The following is a 24,306-nucleotide window of genomic DNA, read 5'->3' on the forward strand; positions in this document are numbered from 1 at the left end:
ACATCCTCTCTTGCTAGTGGCAAGCCACCAGCAGTCTCTAAGCATTCGAGGGCTCATTTTAAAGCTAACGTGTATGACCCCAAATCGTTCCCCTCCCTGGCCACACCATGGGAGGAACGAAAGGCTATAAATGACAGTGAAACGTATTCACCCCGGTATCTCGTCTGTACCAGAGCTGATGGGGAATCCTTTGTATCCATGAAGCCTAAGTTCTTTGTAGAGCATCTAGAGGACAAGTTTTGGGAGGTGGAGGGCTTGTCCAAAATGTGCTCTGGGTCAGTTTTGATAAAAACGGCATCCTCTGCCCAGTCACGCAGGTTACTTGCTTGTGACAAGTTGGGGGATGTTAACGTTACCATCACACCACATAAGAGTTTAAATATGGTCCAGGGTATTATTTTCCATAGGGACCTACTATTGCAGTCTGATGACGAGCTGCGCGCCAACTTAGAGCGTCGAGGTGTTCATTTCGTCCGGCGCATTCATCGGGGTCCGAGGGACAACCAGGTTGCTACTGGTGCCTTCATCTTGGCCTTCGAGGGTGATACATTACCGGAGAAGGTCAAGGTGATGATCTACCATTGTGACGTCAAGCCCTATATCCTTCCCCCGATGCGGTGCTTTAAGTGCTGGAAGTTTGGCCATATGTCTTCCCGCTGAACTTCCAGCCTCACATGTCGAGATTGCGGACGCTCATCTCATCCTGATACTCCATGTGCCCCGCCTCCCATCTGTGTCAACTGTGGAGAGCCTCATTCACCTTGCTCGCCAGACTGCAGGATCTTACAGAAGGAATGCAAAATCATGGAATATAAGACCCTAGACCGACTGACCTACACTGAGGCTAAGAGGAAATATGAACACCTCCATCCTGTACGAATGACTTCCTCCTACGCCGCTGCAACGACTGTGTTAGCCCCATCAGCTCGCCGAACCATACAACACATGCCCCCTTGCCCTTAGGGAGCACTATACCCCCTGTTGCTCCTACGCCACCTACCTTGGGAGCAACACCCCTCCACAAATCGGGTACTTCCATCCCCACTTCTAAGCTGGAGAAGCGTCCAACTTCTTCGTTTTCTCACACTCGCAAGGGGTCCCTTGGGTCCCTCCCTTCCCAGGTTTCTACAAGCGGGAAGGCTGATGCCCGACAGTGGCATAAATGCCCACAACCAGCTGGTCGTAGGGCTTTGCAATCCTCCTCTGACCCGGGACTGAATCGGTGAGGCCCTCCCAGCCAGTGAAATCCAAGGAACAGCGTGAGAAATCCAAGAAGAGCTCTAAGCCCAAGGAACTCGCGGTGGCACCCACCCCACCGCAACCATCCAGCTCTGCATCTGAGGACGAGGTGGAGATTCTCACGTCCGCTGAGGACCTCGATCTTGCCGGTACCTCAGACGCAATTGATGGCACTTCCACAGGTGCTCAATCGGAGGTAGCAGGTGACCCAGCGGCGTAATCTGCCTCCCCAGTCCCTTCACGCCTTTCTCAGCCATGGACAATACCATCCTCCAGTGGAACGGCAGCAGTTTCTTCCACCATCTAGCTGAGCTCCAACAACTTCTCAGCCTTCACCCTTTCCTCTGTATTGCTCTTCAAGAACTTGGTTTCCGGCAATGCGAACCCCCGCCCTCCGTGGCTATCGGGGTTATTATAGGAACCGGGCAGCTTATGAAAGAGTATCTGGTGGCGTCTGCATCTGTGTCCTTCACTCCCTTCACAGAGAGTCTGTCCCTCTACAAACACCTTTAGAGGCTGTTGCTGTTTAGGTGTGGACGCCACAGGCTGTTAATATCTGCAGTCTTTATCTTCCACTGGATGGTGATGTCCCACAGCATGTCCTGGCTGCGCTGATCGCCCAATTGCTGCCACCTTTCCTGTTACTGGGTGACTTCAATGCCCATAACCCTCTGTGGGGTGGGTCAGAGGCAACAGGTCGAGGTGCCACCGCTGAGCATGTATTGACACAGCTTGACCTTTCCATTTTAAATGGTGGTACCTTCACACATTTCAGCCATCAACCTTTTGATCTGCAGCCCTAGCCTCTTACCGTCTGTCCAATGGAGTGTGCATGACGACCTGTGTGGTAGTGACCACTTTCCGATCTTTCTGTCACTGCCACAGTTTCACTCTTCTGGGCGCCCTTGCAGATGGGCTATGAATAAGGCTGACTGGGACTTGTTCTCCTCCGTGGCCACTATTGCGCCTCTTTCTAATGAAGCCATTGATGCGGTGGTTCACTCGGTCAGCACTGGCATCGTTACTGCCGCAGAATCTGCCATTCCCTGTTCTTCTGGGTCCCCTCGGCGGAGGACTGTGCCTTGGTGGTTGCCTGCAATCGCCGAGGCGATTAAAGATCGCAGGTGGGCACTCCAGTGTCACAAGCAGCACCCATCTTTAGAAAACCTTATTGCCTTTAAACGGCTCCGTGCATGGGCCCGCCGCATCATTCGCCAACACAAGCAGGAGTGCTGGGAATGGTATGTCTCCACCATTGGCCTCCATATCTCTCCATCGCAGGTCTGGGCCAAGATTAGATGCCTCTATGGCTATCGGACCCCTGTCAGTGTCCCTGCGCTGTCACTGAATGGAACGGTTTGTACTGACCCCGACATCATTGCATACCGCTTAGCTGACCATTTTTCTCTCAGTTCCACTTCTGTGAATTATCCGCAGGCCTTCCGCTCCATTAAAGAGCGGGTAGAACATCGGAGCCTTTCATTTCACACCCGCCATCCTGAATCCTACAATGTTCCATTCAGTGAGTGGGAATTTCACAGTGCCCTAGCTGCTTGCCCTGATACAGATCCTGGGCCAGATCGCATCCACTGTCAGATGCTGAAACACCTCTCAGTGGACTGCCAGCGACACCTCCTCGACCTTTACTGTATTTGGGTTGAGGGTGAATTTCCGTCGCAATGGCAGGAAAGCATTGTTAGCCCCATTTTGAAACCTGTCAAGAACCCATTGGAGGTGGACAGCTACCACCCCATTAGCCTCACCAACGTTCTTTGAAAGTAGCTTGAACGCATGGTGAGCTGGCGGTTGAGTTGGGTACTCGAGTCTCGGGGCCTTCTGGCTCCATCTCAGGGTGGGTTCCGTAAAGGCCGCTCTGCCGCTGACAATCTGGTGAGCCTGGAGTCAGCCATCCATACGGCCTTTGCCTGCCGTCAGTACCTCGTCGCTGTCTTTTTCGACATGCGGAAGATGTATGATATGGCATGGCGCCATCACATTCTCTCTACACTTCATGGTTGGGGTCTTCGGGGTCCACTGCCAATTTTCCTACGAAATTTTCTGTTGCATCATACCTTCCGCGTGCAAGTCGCAGCCTCCCATAGTTCTTCCCGAGTTCAGGAGAACAGGGTACCACAGGGATCAGTCCTGTCTGCCTGTTTTTAATTGCAATTAACAGGCTCGCTGCGGCGGTGGGAATGTCTGTCTCGGCTTCCCTGTATGCTGACGACTTCTGCCTCTACTACAGCTCCATTGGCACTGCAGCTGCAGAACGTTAGCTGCAGGGCGCTATCCACAAAGCGCAGTCTTGGGCTATAGCGCATGGCTTCCAGTTTTCGGCTGCCAAGACCTGCGTTATGCATTTCTGCCAGCGACGAACAGTTCACCTGAGCCGCGGCTTTATCTTGCTGACGAACTTCTTGCCATGGTGGAGACACATCGGTTTTTAGGTGTCGTTTTTGATGCGCGGTTGACTTTGCTCCCACATATTTGGCAGCTTAAACAGATGTGTTGGCGGCATCTTAATGTTCTGCGTTGCTTGAGCCACACCAGCTGGGTCGCCGACTGCTCTATCCTCTTACGGCTCTACCAGGCATTAATACAGTCCCATTTGGATTATGGGAGCCTGGCTTATGGTTCAGCATCCCCATCTGCATTTCGGGTGCTGGACCCAATCCTTCACAGTGGGATCCGACTTGCCACTGGTGCTTTCCAGACCAGCCCTGTGGACAGCATACCTGTGGAGGCAGGTATCCCTCCACTGCGGTTACGGCGCCAGCGTTTACTGGCCGCTTATGCTACGCATGCTTGTAGCTTGCCCGGGCATCCTAATTATTGTCTTCTGTTCCCACAGTCGGTTGTCCATCTCCCAGAACGTTGGCCCCGGTCGGGTTGTATGATCGCGGTCCACGTCTGAGAGGTCCTCTCCAGGCTTGGGGTTTTCCTTCTTCCACCTCCTTTCCGGGACCCTCTTTGTACACCCCCGTGGTGTGTGCCTCGCCCTTGCATTCGGCTCAAATTGGCTCAGGGCCTGAAGGACTCAGTCCCTCCGGAGGCCTTCCACCACCGCTTCCTTTCCATTCTTGCCACATATCAGGGCTCTGGCGTTGTTTACACTGACAGTTCGATGGTTGCTGGTCGTGTCGGTTATGCTCTGACTCTAGGGGACCACTACGAAGAACATTCATTGCCGGCTGGCTGCAGCGTTTTCACTGCTGAGCTGGTCGCCATCTTTCGTGCCCTAGATTATATCCGCTCCTGCTCAGGTGAGTCCTTCATTATCTGTAGCGACTTCCTGAGCGGTTTACGAGGTATCAACCAGTGTTTCCCTCGCTCTCGTCTGGTGCTAGCTATCCAGGATTTCCTCCATACTCTTGCCCGTTGTGGCTGCTCTGTGGTCTTTGTGTGGACCCAGGTCATGTTGGGATACCCGGCAATGAAAATGTTGACCGCCTGGCGAAAGAGGCCACCAGTAAACCATCTCTGGACATTGGCCTCCCGGCAACTAATTTTCGAGCAATCTTATGCTGCAAAATTTTCGAACTTTGGGACACTGAATGGCACAACGTGACACACCAAACAAACTCCGTCCTATCAAGGGGACGACGGATGTGTGGCGGTCGTCCATGTGAGCCACTCGTAGGGACTCGGTAGTCCTTTGTTGGCTCCGCATTGACCACACCCACTTGACACACAGCCATTTACTGCGCCATGCAGACCCATCTCTATGTCGCTGCGGGTCGGCTTTGACGGTGGTCCACATTTTGTTGGCCTGTCCATTTTTAACTGTGCTCAGGCAGCTGTATGCGGTGCCTGATACGCTCCCTGCCCTTTTAACTGATGATGGCAGGCTTAGTTTTGCGTTTTATTCGGGCAGGGGGCTTTTATCACTTAATCTAAGTGTTTGTCCTTTTTGTGTTGATTCTGGCCTTTGGCCTACAATTTTAGTCTGAGTTTTTAGTGTGTTTCTTGGTGGTTGGCTCTTCCTTTTTTGTCTCCATGGTTGGCCAACCACTGTCACAATCTGTGTGATTTTAATTCCTTTTGTCTGGTCTGTGTCTAAGTCTTTCTTGTCCTGTGTCGTCGGTCATCCTTTCCATTGTTCGTTCTTACTCTGTGTTTGTGTTTTTTAGTTTTGGAAAGAGGGACCAATGACCGTAGCAGTCTGGCCCCTTTAATCCCACAAACCAACCAACCAACCAACCAACTCCACTGCCATGGCCAGCTGTGCTAGGTTTCTTTCTTGAGCATCCATGGCATGAACAGCCCAATCGAAGTGGTCCCACAGATTCTCAATCAGGTTTAAATCTGGGGAGTTTGGTGGCAATGAGAGTATGGTGAACTCAACCTGGTGCTCTGCGAACCTAGCATGTACACTGTGAGCTGTGTGAAATGTTGCACTGTCCTGCTGTCAGATGCCATTATGCCGAGAAAAACGAACTGCACATGGGGTGGACATGGTCCACAAAGATAGATGCATAATTGGTTGATCCATTATGCATTCCAGAATGATGAGATGACCCAGGGAATGCCACAAAAGCATTCCCCTGACTGTAATGCTCCCTTCTGGTTGCATGTTGTTTGCTTTCAAATGTTTCATGCTGTACATGCCAATGGTCATCTTTCCAATGGAGCATAAAACAAGATTGATCTGGAAAGTCCATCTAATGCCACTCAATGGATGTCACACACTGTGGTTTTGGCACGCAAATTTGAACCTTTGTCACTGCTGAACAGCCATCAGCATGGATTCACGAACCAGGTGTCTATTATGGAGGCTGTATGTCGCAACGTTTGCTGAAAGGTCATTGGGAAGACATTGTTGCTAGCCCCTTAGTTCATCTGGGCAATTGGTTGCACATCTATTTGCCTGCACACACCTCCACACCCACTCACCCCTGTCGTCTATCACCCGTAGTGCACCACAGCTGCCTCGGTGCCAGTTTTGGATAGTGTCATTTTATCAGGCATGGTATACTGTAACTGCCACAGCATGTACATAGTTTACAACATTAGCCATTTCAGAAATACTTCCAAGCTCGGCTGGAAAACCAATGATCATACCCTTTTGGATGTCAGATAAATTGCTCCATCTATGCATTACAACAATGGTGCCCTTGCAGGTGAGGTCTATTTTATGTGGGCACAATAAACTAGGACTTGCGAACTTTGGCAGCGAATTCAAGCAGTTTACAGTGACTTAAACAAAGGGAGTGCAACAGCCAATTAGCGCTTGGGTTTCCTGGCCACAGTGAGACAGCAGCAAATCAGTGAGCGGGTTCTATGGAAGCAGCCACTGAGTACAGGAGCAGCCAATCAGCATGCAGGTAGACACAGCTGACTGGGATAAACAAGATGTCGAGATGAGAGAATTACAACTTGCAGTAGCCATGCAGATGAAAAATTGAGATGACAACCACAGCAGAGCAGCAGGAAATGAGTGGATAAGAATAAGGTAATTTCATGGCAAAAGCCATTTTATATTAAGTGATACATAATGAGTGGCCTTAACGAACAAGACAGTGTGACTGAGAACAAAGCTGTAGAGGCTAAGTTTTTAAATGAACAGGTAGACCTAAGTGAGACTGGTTCTGTAAACAATAGTGGTTATAAATCAGACATGAATGTAACTTTCAATGATGGGGACAAAAGTCCTATTGTAGATGAAATGATAAAAGTATCATCTACATTGTGTGGTGATGTGAGAGAAATGGACGAAAACAGTACTGAAATGGATGAGATCGTTAAGGATAAGGAGGAGGAATCTAGTAGCGAAAATCAGCAAGGGCAAAAGTTTATGGCAGATGGAAAAGTGGAAGTGATGTTAAGGCAAATTATGAGTAGTTTGAGTAGTATGTGTACGAAAGAAGACATTAGTAGTATGAAAAAAGACATTAGCAGGATGGAACAGAAAACTGTTATCATTAGAGAAAAAAATTAAAAAGGAGATTAAGGTAGTCAACTCTAATCTTACAGAATTAAATAAGAAGTTTAAGGTGGTAGTTAAAGATTGTGATAACACTAATGAGAAATTAACATTAATGAGTAGTAAATGTGTGGAAGAAAGAAAGAAGCTTTGTGATGACAATAGTAGGAAGGTGGAGGCTTCCGAGAAACAGTGTGTTGAAAATAGGGTTAAATTTGAGAAGCAAATCAATCAGATTAAAAATTATTTAGAAAAAAAAATTAAAATGTAGATTCAAAATTCACTGAAATGGAGATAAATGTGGAACAGGTACAAAATCTAAATAATAGAGAAAGTGACAGTGGATCTGATTCTGACAGTGGTAGTGATTTGAATGGCATTTCACAGCCATTTTTTGAATCTATTAAGAACACAGAGGGTATAGCAGTGATGCATGTTTCTGGAATAAAAATTATTGGTGCTATTGGTAAGCCATCAAAGGTGTCAAACAAGAGGTACTATTGACTGTGGAATTCGCAGGACAGCTGTTGGAGTGCAATTTCTTGGTAATTCAAAATCTCAGCATTGTTGTAATATTTGTGACTAATTTCTTGTGCAATTAGCAAGTAGGAGGTTCAATATGCAGTGTTGAATTCATTACATGGCGATAATACTTACCCCAGCTGTCTGTCTCATTTTTCGTGTTTCCTGAGGCAGTCAAACTCTTCTCCTATTCTATCTGTAGTTTATAAGTGAATCAGAGACATTCTACCTTGACTTTCAAGTGATTTTGTACAGTAGGATACTTTAATATAGGAATATTTTAGAAAAATTTTCTTCAGTGTGTTTGTGTGTGTGTGTGTGTGTGTGTGTGTGTGTGTGTGTGTGTGTGTGTGTAATGTTGTCTCAGTTATAAGAAATGGAATCATAAAAGGTGGAAGAAAGTAAATTGGTGTCACAGTTAAAGAACTTCTCTCAAAGAGGTAAGGTAAACAGAAAATAAAAGGTGTCGGCATATGTGGAGGAGATGGTGCAGCTTATCTGAAAACATTACCATCTGAAGTAATCAGCTCACTGGTGTAGCAGCAGAGGCAATATGCAGTAAAAACTATCTTAAATACTAGGTCTTGATATTGTGGTATAATAGAAGTGTGTCATGGAACAGCCTTTTCTAACATTAAGGAATTACAACTTTAAACATAGTTGCCTGGAGTTATGTGTGTGGAAAGAGTAAGCAAGATTTGTATGTGTATTGCACTTCAGGCTAGCATCTCAGGCAATTTGATAGAATACAGTAAAATAATAGTTTTTCTAACTGATAATTTTGTCTTATTGGTAATGAGGGTTAAGTTTGCCTTAGCATAGGAATCTGTTACTGTGGGGTGTTTTTCAGTAGAATCAATTTTGCATTGGATAAGCAGAGCTTTATTTATTAGTTAATGAAGTAATAATGAAATAATAAAACAATGAATAATGTTAGGGTCTTAATGATTAGGGAGCTTGTCTCTGCAATGGCGATATTTTTTGAGAATGCACTCCACTAACTAACAAGGTAAAAAGGTAAGTAAAATAATGGAGCTGACAGACAAGATTGAGGAATGAAGAAGATAACAGAATACAAACAAATGTGGTGTAACTGAACTGAGGATCTATTTGTGAACTAGGCAACCTTGGGTACTGTGTATATTGTGCAGTTCATGACACTGCAGCTGGGAATGAGGGATTAACATAAAGAGCAATATTTTAGTGAGGTACAAGTCACATAATGCCGCATCATTGGATCTATATGTTATCTGAAAACTTCTATTGGTGTTCTGAGGAATTATGAGCTTAAAATAGTAATATTGGAATGAAGAAAAGTAATTTTACTGATTAACTGATAACTGTGGTGGGAAACTGATGTTATATTCCGACAGGTCAACTATTTGGTAACATTTTGTGGTTTTTTGAGGATTTAATTTTCTTATTATATGAGAGTAGTGCTCAGAGTTGAGTTGAGAAGTAGGGCTATGATTTGGTACAACTTCCATCCCCTTAATTTTGATTTGAGTCTTAATTAAGTTATGTGATAGTGACTATTCTTTTTTCATAAAGTAATGATTAGTAAATTTATGCTACTGCACATCTTGAGTTTTTGCTATTTTGCAAATGGAGAAAGAGACCCGAATTTATCAAGTTTAACCAGTTTCAGACAATTATGACTTATGAGTAGTGTTCTGTAGTTTAATGTGCACTTCATTTTAAAAAATTTCTAGTCCACACCTTTCGTACTATATTGGTAAACATTTTTGGAATACAGTGATCAATAGATTATTATATTTTGACTAAAGTTCAGTCTTGATCACACCATTTATGTTTCAATGACATAGGTAACCAGTTTCGGTTATTTTTACATAACCATCATCAGACCTGTGTATTAATTTTAGGAAATACTAGAAACTAATCTTTAAATAAAATGAAAGTGTCTAATGACGTCAAAATTTAACAAGATAAAATAAAATTAATTATACCCATGGCTCCCTTAGAATGGTAGGCGGAGCTCTCCTCAGCTGCTACGAAGTTAGAGTTGTGGTATATATCGATTATACCGAGTCGCCTACATCACAATTGCATCTTTGTTGGATGTTGCACAACTCCAAGGACTTTCACATCTTTGATGTAACTGACACTGTAATAGTATTAAGGTTGACCATAGAGGGCACAACTATTACACATCGTAGTTTACTGTTTTTATCTAAAATATAAATAAGCTGTACACATACTAACTATCTGTTAATCAGACATTTTAAATGAATCAATTTTATGTTATTAGTGTATTTCCTACTTTTATACTTTGACGATGGCGTCATATTATGAATGCTGATTGGCAGTTGTGAAGTAGTGTGACAGGAAGTAGGCGGAGCCTCTGCATATTTAAGCTCGTGCTCAGCACTCATAACCATCAGTTGACTTCGTAGCAGCTGAGGAGAGCTCCGCCTACCATCCTAAGGGAGCCATGGGTATAATTAATTTTATTTTATCTTGTTAAATTTTGACGTCATTAGACACTTTCATTTTATTTAAAGATTAGTTTCTAGTAATTCCTAAAATTAATCCACAGGTCTGATGATGGTTATGTAAAAATAACCGAAACCGGTTACCTATGTCATTGAAACATAAATGGTGTGATAATGACTGAACTTTAGTCAAAATATTTCGTACTATAATCAAATTTAGTGCTAATTATTGTAATGTTATGAGAACTATTTAATGTATTTATTTATGATGTAATGACTATCATTTGCCATTCGAGTTAAACATTTTTTTAGACTTAAGTTAGAAGTAAAAGTAAGTATAGTAAAGCAGGGTATTTTGCCTAATTTTTTCATGTACTGTGGCTTGGAGAACCACCTCCAAGGTACTGATACCAGTGCATTTCCTTACTAACTGCCACTTGGACCTGTTGAAGGTGCGGACAACTGGGTGAGAAAATGTGTAAATCTTATTAAAAGTGTAAAAGTGAGTGTGAAAAATACTAACCATTGAGCAAGTGAAATTTTCTATCTAAAAAGTGGACTGCAATGCGCAGTGTAATTTAACTTATTGCAAACCATGAGGATTTATTATTTGAAGCAATACAGGTCTTGTATCAAGAGATATGTATCTTAGAATGTAATCCTTGTTTACTCAAAAAGGACATCACTTATGATGAAGATGCCTAATTTCTATTAAAAATATAATTTGTGGATATTTTGTGCAATTGTACAATACACGGTATGTAAATATTTTGTATGAGAATTTTCATATGGCCATTTCATACAAGATTAACTTTGAAAAAATGTATGTACTGTAGTTTCGATAAGATTTCATATGTAATATTTTTTTGTGTGTAGATTGTTAAGCCAATGTCTGGGGTCACTTGTGGTCACTGACTTGCCCGGTTAGCTTTTTGCAGTATCTATCTGGTCAATCCAATGAGAGGGTGATGTGATGAAGCCAGCTGGTATATTTTTACTTCCCCTCTTCTCTTACCATCTGCTTCCTTAAATTCATTTTTTCACTAAATGCCATTAACATATGTGAGTATAATCTGCATTTTCATAAAAGAGAAAGTTTGGCCCTCAGTTTTTAAGAATATAACAGCAGGTCTAATTTTGTGCTTAGTTTTATGTATGTAATTGATTTTCTAATTTATTTTGACTATTACTAATTAGTATCTTTTGTTCTATGGTGAAATCAGTAATTGTTTCGTAACTTAAATTCTATTGTTGACTTATAAGCAAATATAAATTCTGTAATAATTATAAACATGTGGAAGAACCACCAATAGTATTCTTAAAGGATCTATTTGGCTCTATTTGAAAACATGTTAGCAAAGCCAGCCCTTAATTAATTCCAAAGTAATTAACAGTTTTGTCAAAAGTATTGATTGTGTAACTATATCTGTTAATTTCATCATTTAAACAAATAATTCAGACTAACTCTTGTAGTAGAAGAAACTGCTAAAAAGACACAATTTTTTGATGTATTCAGTTAATTTAATGAGTTAAGTTTTAATTGTAATTTCTATAAATTAAACATCAAACAATGTATAGTTTCAGTGCCTGTTATAGAGAGGATATATAAGGGCCCGATTTTTGGCCCCGACAATCAGTCCACGGCCGAGTTTCAGACACGGAACCCATATTGGTTAGAACAACAACAATGCATCAGCTTAACTGTGAAATAAGTGTTAAACTGATAGGCCGTCTGTTAAAGCAATGACAGTGTCTATTCAATTTATTTGAAAGACTGTGAAATGCGTGATTAGGTTTTTATTGCTTGTAGATGTTCAACAGTAAACTACTGTAGCAGTATGTGGATGTTTACCTGCAACCTATTAATGAGGCTTATCGAAAGTTAAACAATAGTTAACTGGCCATATTAAATATGTATATCGGGGAGGGAGGGTGGGGGGGAACAGTGAAAGTAAAGAACTGTAAAAAGTAAATGTGCACCTGTCAGGTACATCATTTAAAGTAGTCATTGTTGAACTACCACCCCCATTTTTCAGTATAGCAACGCAGTACGCCGACACCGAGGACAATCAATGAGGAAATAAAGCAGGCAAACATCACAACCCTTTTACTAACAGAATGCCCATCTAGTGCGGTTATTATCCGTTCTGAGACTGGTTTCCACTCCAGTAAGCTCTTCTTGCTGCTTTTAGATAGTAAGAGCCCTACACCATTCTTGTGCATCGCGTCCTCACCGGTCTGACCCGCATACAGCAACACTCCATCATTTTGTGTTTGGAATTCCCCAGATTCTGGCCACCTTACTTCACTTAGTCCCAATATATCTAGTCGATAGTTCTCCATCTCTTTTTCAACTTGTCTTAGCCTTCCTGCCTCTCTCAACGTCCTTACATTCCAAAAACCGATACGGGTTTTCCTTTTCAGGCCAAAGGTCATATCCTTAAGATCCATCCGGCTGTTTCTCCTTTTAGTTTCTGTGATATGTGTTTTTTGGTGGTGCGGGTTATCAGCCCACAGCCCCCGAGTGTCCTGGTGGGGCTGCCACCTCGTGGCCTGGACACCAGCCAAGGTTTTATTTCAGGGCCTTACCCCTTAGATAGCTTGTCTTCACCACGACTACAGAACGCTATCCATCCCTTCGCAGTAGGGCCTATGTGCATCAACGTTGTTCTGGTTTCCAAGGATCTTCCGCTGTCCACATTAGGGGACTGTGTCTGCTGCCACACAATCACAAGGAGGAAAAGGAAATGAAGGGAATGTATAGGATGGGACAGAGCAGAATAGGATAGGACAGGACACTAGACGGGACGTTGTGAGACACACTTTGTCTGGATCCTCTATGGAGACCTGTCCGGCTTGGGAGGCCCTGCCGGTAGTTACACCACTGCCGGCATAGCCCTCCACTTCATGCCCATCTAGTAATGAAGAATAAATAAAAATATTGTCTAATGGCTGTGCTGCTGTCCTCCTGCACCCCAGTTGGAAAAAACACAGTCTGCATCAGATCATATGAGTTTAGGAGATCTACCAACATCCTTTTTCTGCAGGGGACTTCCAACGACTTGTTGAGTCCATCTCACATTGTTGCTGCGCTATGCTGAGCAGGAGGAGGTCCGACACGATATTAGAAGGTATCTCATGACTTCTGTAACCCCAGTGCACACGAAAAAGTAGTCTCACCTACTTCCCCTCACTATAGTGTCAATCACAGACTGAATTACTCTCACAAATCTCACAAGCTTAGCTTTCTTGTCTCCATGCTCTTCCAAAGTAACATTGAAGTGTCTTGCGGCACTATATCATGTGAATTAAGCCTTAGTGATTTGGTCTACAGTTTAACTGCTTTGCTCTTCAGGTAGACGAACCTTGTGACAATATTTCATTGGTGACAATTTCCCTAGGTGGAACAATGTTAATTCAGGTTCCACTGTGCATCGCCACAGGTGAATTTTGACATAATGCTTCAACCAAAAGACTAGCCACAGACTCGTGCATTATCCTTCACCTACTTTATACCTGTTGCGCACAATAAACTAGGGCTCTGTTGTAAACAGCCTACCATCTGTGTCAGCAGCCTGCGCCATCTACCACACTGCAAGGCTGTGACCTAGTGCTCACACTACTCAATCCTTCCAGTCCTCGGGCATACAGTCCTCAAAGGATTCCATCATAGTGGCCAGAATGTTTCCCTTACAATCATGTTTCCTCTTTTTTCCTATCCCCTCTCTGCTTCTGTGGAGATGATACCACCTCAGGTAGCAACAAATCAGTGTCCTCTGGAAATAAAAGTGACACTTCATTACTTATAACATCTTCAATACAACCGACCTCATCTATAACTTCTTATGCTCCCTCTGCAGTATCTACAACAACATTACTGTCTCCATTTCCACTTAGAGTAACACAAAAATCATAGGCACATATATTTCCCTGTACATCTCGCCCAGGTTCCACAGCTTCTAAAAAACACCTATTATCGTTCAAATGAGGTAGTCGCTACCACACACAGCTCACACATGTTGCTATCCAGAAACTCATTTACTTTAGTGTAGCCTGCACATATTTTGTCTAGTACTACAGCTATTTCAGACCCCACTTTTTCACATGATCTTGAAGCTGATACTTTTGTATTACCCTTCTTAACTTCTACAATGTCACTACTCCATGCATCAACTAAACTTACACTACTAACTTCTTTCTCCTTACTTTCTGCTCCCTTCCTCTTTCTTAATGCTTCCAAAATCCTCACATTCCCTGCCCTCAGTGAGTTGTGATCATTTTCAACCATTCACTTGTAAGATTCTCTCTTCCTTTTCTCTATTCTACTGTGCACAGCTCTGTACTGTTTCTCAGCCTTTAGTTCCTTAAACAAATATGCACTGCCTGCTTGCAGTCAAGCTACCTCAGCTGCTACGTTTATACTGCATCGTCCAGGGCAGTCCTTTGTGGTATTGCAGACGACACAATTAATCCTCTACTAAACATACAAAAACATGAAGAAAACAGAACAACAAAAAGACACTTAAACATACTACTAATCTAATACTTCTCACTATTTTGACACATTTACATACTGAGTCAAATTCTCTGCTCATCACATGATATATTGCACATTCCAAATGGCACATATTCCCTACAATTCTCAAACCCTGATGCTGGAAACACTGGTCAATAAATACAAGAAAACAGCAAAACAAAATCAAATTATGAGGATACTGACGAGTACCACTATCATAACACTTCTTAATAAAAATCTGCCTCACCTCCTGAACCACTAAAATAGTTAACACCTTACTTATTTCTACACAATGAACTGTTGCCTTGATTATGATACAGCATACTGCCGATATTAATCAGTCAAACTTAACACCTATATTTATACATACCGGCCACCTCTGGCAAAAGACTCACTGACTTGCCATGACATACGATGTCGATCTTACTTCTAACACCAGAATGTGGGTGTGCGGGGTGGGTGCCCTTTATAGTGGTGGTGTTGGACTGGAATGCTGATGCGTGATATCCACAGCTCTGTGCAGGCATGCGTGCAGATTAGTGAGCCCACCATGATTCTGTCTTCCCCGTGCAGAGGAAGACAGTCCCCAGCAGTGTTGTCCACCCTTGCGAGTGGAGGGATGCTGTGTTAGTTTGCCTGCACCAGTACAGGCAGATGGCAGCTGCACTGCCCCGAGTCATGAATGGCTGCCCTACAAGGCAGAATTCCAGCTGTGGCTTAAGTGAGCCTGAAGCCCGAAGATGAACCACCATCTTGGATAGCACCAAGACCATGGTAGTGGACTTAGGACCCACAGCAAGCTCGTTGGTGGTGGAGTCCAAGTCACATGATGGCAGCCTGGAGAGCTGTGTTGCCCCATAGCCTGATGCAGACAATACCTCATAGGTACTGCCCGACTGTGGTGACTTTGGCTAAAATGATGGGTATTTATACAGGTTCAGTGCCCACTTGTGTGAGGGCACCACTTCAAACCATGTGCACCAAAACAAGGCGGCCACCAAAAGGCACGGCAACTGGCCTGCCATTGCCGTTCTCCTGTGTCATTGGTACTGCAAGCACTGGCACCTGCCTCGCAATGTGGAAACTAGCTGTTGGTGTTGCTGCATCTGATGCAACTGTGTTTTCGCACACTGTGCAATTGCTGTTGTCTGCAGCCTATTTGCGACAGTTATGGCTGTGCTGCTATTTTACTTAGCAGTGCCATAATATATTGGAAGCACTACAGTTCTTCACTTTTTTGTAACCCTCCACAACAGTATCAAAGAGCTCATAAAACCAAACACTGCTGCCTTTCGAAAGTCATTGAACTTCTGTAAGAAGCAGTGGACATTCAAAATGTTCATTGTATTCATCACAGAGTATCTGAAAAAGTCTGGCATTGACAGATTGAGATTTAATTTTAATTTCATTCACTGCAGTGATGACAGTCTGAAGCGAGTTTGACAGTTCTTGCCAGATGTCTGTGCAGAACAGTGGCAAAAACTTGAAACAAGGAGGGTATCTGGGTTTGCTCTGTGGGTCTTTGTCTGACAGTTAAACTGCCCCCCCCCCCCCCCCCCTCTTTCCTTCAGCTGTCCAAAATACTGTGGCAACTGATTGGGCTTCTCTCACAATCTGTAGAGAGGTGCTATCAACTGCTTTGAGATCCACTGGTCTAAATCATTTATCTGAATCCTGAAAAAGGCTTCTAGTCAGATAACATCCCCTTGTAATTCCAAGACGCAATAACCCTTCAGGCCCAGTCTTGACACTGTGTCTTAATCACAGGAAGTGCGAAGCCAACTTTATTATATCACTATTATTGTTATATTAGCAAAAGGCACTGCTGCAGTGGTAACATCGGTTCCTGTCAGATGACCAAATTTAAGCACCGTCACTCTTGGCTAGCACTTGACGGGTGACAGTCCGGGTCTGTCAAGTGCTGATGGCAAGCATGGTGCACTCAGCTCTTGTACAGCCACTTGAGGAGCTACATTACCAAGTAGTAGTGGCTCCCCTCATAAAGACTGACAAAGGCCGGGAGAGCAGTGTGCTCACCATGTGCCCCTCCAGATCTGCATCCAGTGATGCCTATCAGCTGATGATGACACGGCAGTTGGTTGGTACTGTTGGGCTTTTCAGAGGCCTGTTTGGATGGAGTCTTTTTACTGTATTAAAAAAACTGTGATATGCATATGCAATAATTATGGGAACATATTGCTGCAATCTATTACTAATAAAATGCTCATTAGAATTTTGTTTAATCATTTTCAAGTTATCACAAAGACTCCTGATATGCAATGTGATTTTTGAATGTGTAAAAGCACAATGTGTTCAAGGTAACTTCACAAACAAGGTATACAACAGCAAAATCTCTCTTCTTAGCCTTCAAAGAGTTAGAGAAGCATTTGATTCATTTCTAGGGCCTGTTATGTGGGCTGTACTGAGACACTTTGGATGTCTTTGTTGTGATGATGATGTAGCTCAGGATTTTCATGAGGGCATAACAATTATGCAATAACCCCCCCGCCCCCCCCCCCCACACACACACACACACAAACATACAATGTCCTTACGATCTTTTGTTCAACTGACATGTTCTGCATCATAACATTTATTGTGAATATACCTGAAGAAATGAATCTAACTGCACATAAGCATGACTGGGCACATGCCCTTTTCACACAATATTTCTAAAGCCTTCATATTGTCAGAAATACTAACAGGCAGCTCACATGTTGAGTTTAAGAATAATGTAGAACGAGAGTTTCTCACTTTGCCTAGACTTCTGCACAAAAAACTAACCAGAATCACAAAAATAACTAAAATACAATACACACATGACTAACACTTGCTGTCACATCACAAGAGCTACAACAGCAAGTAAATCAGTAGAACAACACACATGACCGATTTTTGACACTCTATTAATTATAAAACTAAGGTGGTGGCACAACCTGCATCAGCAACCGTCCTCTCAGATTGTAGCACATGCGTCTCAGATATAGCATAAGAGATGATGGAATATTTTCCTGTACCTGTGTAGTATGCTACCTGTGCATGATACCTGTGAACAAGACAGGGAGTAGAGGATCTGTACAGCTGAGGCATCAGGTCCAACAAGAAAGACCTCACTGTGGACACAAAACTGATAGTGCGTGAGGTGTTTGTCACTTCACTGGTGCTATTCTGCTCTTAAAACTTGGACTCCCTACAGCTGAAACATACAAAGGCTTAAATGCTTCCACAAGTAGAAACTTATAACCATTCTGAAAACCAAAAGGGAAGACTGTACTATCAATATCAAATACTCAGAAAGAGTGTACATTGACGCATAGTGGTGAAATCACTACTGTCAGAAATCAGCTGAGATCGTTGACACGTGTTTGCCATATGAGTGATACTATGCTTCATAATCAGCTGCTTTACAGCAAACTGTTTTCTGGCTCAATCTCCCATGAGAAGTTAATGGACCAACTTTAACATATAATGAAGATGACCGATATCAACCCAGATGTATGAGACTCAATGGGTAGATATCAGGAAACATGAACAAACAAAATAAGTGAATATAGCTGAAAATGCAGGGAAAAGTCTGAAAGAGGACTTTATCTAGAAATACAATCAAATGGTTGACAGTGGTGATGACATGGGGAGAACCTGCAAAAAAGTTTCAATGCTGGCACCAAACTGTCCTTAGGATTGCAGCTTTAAAGAGAGATATTGCACATGCTAAGATGACAAGTGATGAACACAGAAATTTCACTGAACTCTACTAAAATTCCTCAACACTGGTGCTGGTGCTACAAGTTTCACACCAAAATTGGACTTTGTAGCAACATAAAATATGCACACAACACAAACTGAGATAATGGTGAAAAACATGTATACTCAGAAATAAATAACTGTTGACAGCAATGAATCATATGATATTAGCTTTTGTCTATTTTGATGTATCAGTTTAATATGCCATTTTTCATTGATGTTCAGATAAGAACAACTCATCTGTTGAAATTCCGCATGCCCTCTCACTTTCATATATTATTATTACTATTATTATTATTATTTATTATTTTTATTTCTAAGTTTCTTATGTTTATATGGACAATAAATATACATTAGTATTTTTTTCAGATCAACAAATTTATCCAAGTTGCAGTATTTTGCTTTGCTAGTGTTTGTTTTAACTGTAATCTATGTACTCAGTAGCTCTGTCTCCAGGAAGAACTTATTCTAATAAAATCACAAGAGGAAAAAATCAAGTCACTATGATAAAGAAAATGCTTTCCTCCTGGTACATCTTCTGGAAAAAGATTCTTTGGTCTCTAAAAGTCTGAATGGTCTCATATCTATCAACTTTATGTTGGTGTAAGTTCTATCCAAGTTATCTCCTTTTGGTAATTGGTAAATGTGAGCTTCATGAAAGAAATTTAGATACATTAAATTGAACCCAAGAGCATTCTAAATGAAAGTTAAACTAAATGATCTTTCACTATACGCAGTTTGTTACATGAAATTACTGGTATTACATTACGGTAAATCTTATCTTTCAATTTATGAATCAAATTTTACATAGAAACAATTACACTAAAATGAGTTAAGTATTAATATTACATTCACAGTTTTAAGTCTGGGCTGCTTAAGCAGGGGACCATGTAACAAATGCAGAATAGTTTGTTTCTCATCTCTCTTTGTTTTTAAATAAGAAAATGTTTGTGGTGTACAAAGAAAGTTATGATGAACCTGAAATAAACTGAAACAGTTGTACATTCAGTGTTGTAAATTAACCAACTTGATAAAACTATAGTATATGTCTCACTTTACTTACACATACCTTTTGAAAGAAGGTATCCAACATTATGCACATCCCCCTTAGAGATAGCTGAGAACAACATATCTTCTATTCTTTCCATTGTGAGGAAACTTCAGGTCCTGGAAGAAATTTTTTAGTATGTCATCGTGAGGAATGTTCCAACCAACATTTTGGGTCAATATATTTTTTACAAATCTCATACAAAATAAGAAGGAGAAATACAATCTAAAACTAGGAAAGATTGTAATTGTAATACCACTATTTAACAATTTAATAAACTTTTAGTAAGGTAGACAAAATTTTTAATATTATAAATTAACTGAACTGACAAACTGGCAACAGTATTGTAATGTAACTTAAGGAATATTCAAAACATCCAAAAGAGATTATATGTGTAGGACACTCAGGCCATGATTATAATAATATATTTGAAAAACCACACAGTTTTTACAATGAAGAAAATCACTGACTCCTACTAAACACTAAAAATAATTTAGTAAGTTAGTGGCATTTGATGTAGAGGCAAACGACTTTCTCAGGTGAAAGGCTGTATAAAAAACTTTATGTATTATCTTTATTTACATTTAAACTTTGTCGATCGCTGGACTCTTTCTTGGACACAGTGTGTGATAGGTTTCCTTTTCAGAGCTTGTTTGCCTTAGCCTAAAATGAACTTATCAACTATCAGATTAATTACGTCACATTTATTTCAAGTGTTTTTACAATGTTTAATGTGGAAATAAATACTCAGTGCTGTTACAAAAACAGTGGCAAGAGACTTTGGGAATTAAACATTTGTGCTGGTATTTTGAGCTACGGGACAGAACATTGACATTTCTGAAATCACACCAAGTGAACTTTCATTTGGGAAACTTCAAAGTCATTCATCAATTATTATAACAAATACACATTGTAATGGGAGAGTGATGCAAAATATTTCGGAAATCACACCAAGTGAGCTTTAATTCGGGAAGCTTGGAAGTCATTCATCAATTATTAGGACAAAAACACCAGCAAACAGCATCAGTACTGCACTTCCTGAAACCTATCACAGCAAGTTCATCAGCAGCATCAACTCTGTCAGCCCAGTCACTTCCATTGTTTGACAAAGCTGAGGAGGAATGTATCATCTACCAAAGGAGATTAAAACTTCATATCTAAACATGTCAATTTACTGACCCACAATGATAGTGCACATCTTTGCTGTTAATAAATCTGCATTTGTACAATTTAGTGTGGAAACAAGTGCCATTAGCAGAGGCATCCACCTTCTCATTGTGCTGTTACCTGAATCATTTTACACGAAAAAACGCACGTACAATGTGCTAGACTCATGGTCCTGTAGTATAGGAAGACAGAAGCCAGTTTTATGCAGCTGGGATTGCACATCTATGTGGTATGTGGACTCAGTCATAAATGAAATGGTGTGTGTGTGTGTGTGTGTGTGTGTGTGTGTGTGTGTGTAGGGGGAGGGAGGGATGGGAGCAGGATGAATACTATACTGATTCTATAATTAGAGATTACGTGATTCATTTAGCACCAATCATAGGTATTATGTAAGTCAAGGCCTGAAAACTCCCTGATCAGGCACAGAGGACCACTTAATACCAACTAGCTGCATGGCATCCTCTGCCATATGGCATCATTCGCTTGTGGAATGGAGGAGTATGGAGTCTGCATACCCTCTCCTGGCAAATTGTCTTTCCAGACCTTGGAGCCATTATTTCTCATTCAATATTGGGCAACCGAACCTGGGTCCTCTGTCATGACAGTCAGATGTGCTGAGAACTCAACTGTGGAGGTGGAGCTCTTGAGTACAAATATTCTGAATCACTAAAGCATTTAAGACTTCTCACGTGGCACAGAATGCCTCAGGAACAAAATGTGAGGTCCTCAGCATTTCTCGTATACCTTTGAAGACTCAAAATTGCTGTTCATCAGGGCACTCAACAGAATGGCTACACAGATATATATCTGCCTCACCAAGAGTATTTCAAAACAGCACTTCCTGTAACTATCACCATTTGCTAAGTTGCCTGAGAGTTTTATCAAGCAACCATGTAAAGAATGCTGCCATTATGAAGGTATCTGCCAAACTTGATTCAAAGCAGAACATACAGCAGAAGTTTGTCATAGCCAACCCTGCTGAATCACTGCCTAGACCTGCATCATGACAGCTCCAATAAATAGTTTTCAGTTGTTGAGCAACAATAATGCTCTCCACCCCCCCCCCCCCCCCCAACAAATCAATACTGTCAGCTGCTACTTGAGGAAAGCCAGTTACTTTTCTTTTTGATACTGGCCATCTGTGTCTGTTACATCAATCTACATACTTAATTTATGGCACACAACAATTAACACCTGAAAAATCCCACATTTGGACCATGACTAGCATGAAACTGCTGCTGGGCAATTAACTGTACTGCTGACACAATCAAGTGACCTGTCCCATCACCTTCTCTGTGATGACCAATCTTACAATCAAAAACATTTTGCTCTCAACACACACACTGTGTCTGTATTTTGCACTCAATAATCTACTTATATCATTTAGTAACCTGAGAAAATTGAGAAAAACTTTGTATAAAGCTTTCTGTCATGTTGAAGCTGGACCAAATTCTTGTCAACAACATTCCTTTTGGATTGTACCAATACAACAGAATTCTATTCTGGGTCACCACAGCCTCTGGAATATTCCAAAAACACTTTAAACAACTTGCAGAAGATATTCCACAATGTGTAAATTACCTAGACAATATTATCATAAGGGAAACAAATACTGAATTTCTGCGTAATAAGTAACTCACGCCCGAGACACTTTCACCACGTTCCCTTAACTACAATATTTTCAAAACATCTTTGCCCAACTTATTGTCACCAACAAGGGGTACATCCTAAGCAAGGAAGCTCTCAACGCAACCAGAGTTATGTCTCCGATTAATCTTAAAGATTAGCAAGTCTCCCTGAATAAAAACAGTTATTGGACTCAATTCTTGCCTCAAGTAACCGAAAGCCCTCATTTTTGAACCTCTTATGCAGAGAAACACAAAAAAAGTGTGCTGTCCCAGGCTTTTCAATGGGTATTGCAGCAACTCAAAAACTCACTGAAATTAACACTCTGTCGAGCATCACATCAGCTAGGTCTGCTCCTGGTCATACTAACTGGAACTTCTGCCCATAATATTGGTACAGTCTTGTCATGTAGCTTGGCTAGGGCTCACTGCAAGTCCCTTTTTAAAACGCTGTGTTTGCTTACTGTACCGTCTTGTACATACAGAGTGATCCGAAACAGTATGAACAGCTTGTAAGGGTGTTGAGAAATAATTGTCAAGAAAAAAAATTCAATACATTGAACCATTTCTGAGTTAACTAGCATTGAAGTTAGATAACTAGACCACTGCACACACAGATTCAAGTGGACTGCCAGATACAATTAGTGTCAGTTGCTCTCACAGCGTAGGTGGGAGTGCATGAGACTGTCCAGCCTTTGGCTCATACTTGATCCTTACTATCGTCCCATGTTCAGTTATTTTGTCACTCTCCTGTAAGATTTTAGGAAACCAAACAATGAACACATTTGGTGACATCATCTCTGGCAGGCCACTTGAATACACATGCATTAGCGTGATTGGCTAACATCAGTGCTAATTAACTCAGAAAGAGCACAATGTATCAATTTTTTTTCTTTACATTTATTTCTAAGCACAACCTATCCTGCAACACCCTTACATGCTTTCCAAACTGTTTCTACCACTCTGTATACAAATGTGTGTCGTCGAAAAGAGCTAGACTTGGTGACGTAGAAGCCAACTTCAATTACCACAATTATAATACTTGCAAATACTCTCCAAATAGAACAAGCTACGACAACATGTACTCAAAAACATGTGAGCCACTTTGATGCCATTCTTTATGATGCACTGGAAACATACACAAAGAGGTTGCAGACAGAAACTGTTTTTCCATCAGAGTTAAAATAATTTCTTGTTGAGAAGTGTTTCTACAATGTAAATAAGTATGTTGGCTTACAGGATTACTAGGCCGTCATTTATTGTTGAGTTCTTTTGATTGATTTTGTTAACTGATGTACCATCTATGATGTGTTTATCTTTGCAAAGAATGTTTCCTCTGTTTCAGATGCAGTTAAATACAACACTGCTGAAAATGGATCTGATCTATCCCAATTGTGATGGATATAGTGTCAGCAGGTTTTTGTGTGTTCATGCATCATACTTTTCAGCAGCGCTGTATAATGTGCTTGTGGGTTTTATTTTCTGGGGGATATTTTATATCAAAGTTCCATGGTTTACCTACATCAGTGATTTACTAATTGTGCATGTTGAGTATTTCAGCAGTGTTATGTAATGTGCTCATGTGTTCTCTCTTTTTCAGTAGTGTTTTTATTTTCAAAATTTCTTGTTCACTTATGTGCATGTTGTGCTCACAATGTAGATGGCATATTTCTGATTTCCCTTCCAATCATGTACTATGTGAGGTGGCTACTTAAGTCTTAATGTACTGAATTTGCATTTGGGAGGACCGGGGTTAGTTCTCCGTCTGGTCATCCTGACTTGTGTTTTCCACAGTTTCTCCAAATTGATAAGATGAATGTTGGGACAGTTTCCTTGATTAGGCCACGGCAGACTTCCTGTCCTATCCTCACCTTATCCTATCCTACTTTGTTTAATTGTTTTATATGTATATGTTACTTCTGTAATGTTTCTGACATGTCTGGTACTATTGTATTAAAAGGTCTGTGGACAAAATAAATAAATACTCTGCTATCCTGTATGTAGACAAGCTATAGCATACCATCAGAATAGCCAACACTGCAGCTTTACTGATGAGCTTCTCCACCCAC

The 24,306-nt window shown here is 41.6% G+C and overlaps 1 protein-coding gene across 5 annotated transcripts in view; it reads right to left on the minus strand.

The window, feature by feature from the left end:
- LOC126162492 (serine/threonine-protein phosphatase 6 regulatory ankyrin repeat subunit A) overlaps window positions 1-24,306 on the minus strand; it is a 187,173-nt gene that overhangs the window by 149,624 nt on the left and 13,243 nt on the right. For 4 of the 5 annotated variants that reach the window (XM_049919036.1, XM_049919031.1, XM_049919032.1 and 1 more), the window contains one exon: window positions 19,467-19,564. In XM_049919036.1, coding sequence (XP_049774993.1) covers window positions 19,467-19,545 — 79 coding nt within the window. In that variant the 5' untranslated portion in view covers window positions 19,546-19,564. Of the gene's footprint in view, window positions 1-19,466; window positions 19,565-22,003; window positions 22,118-24,306 lie in introns of those variants that run through there. The other variant, XM_049919033.1, reaches the window with a different exon arrangement.

This window comes from Schistocerca cancellata, chromosome 2, assembly GCF_023864275.1.
Source record: "Schistocerca cancellata isolate TAMUIC-IGC-003103 chromosome 2, iqSchCanc2.1, whole genome shotgun sequence".
Lineage (NCBI taxonomy): Eukaryota > Metazoa > Arthropoda > Insecta > Orthoptera > Acrididae > Schistocerca > Schistocerca cancellata.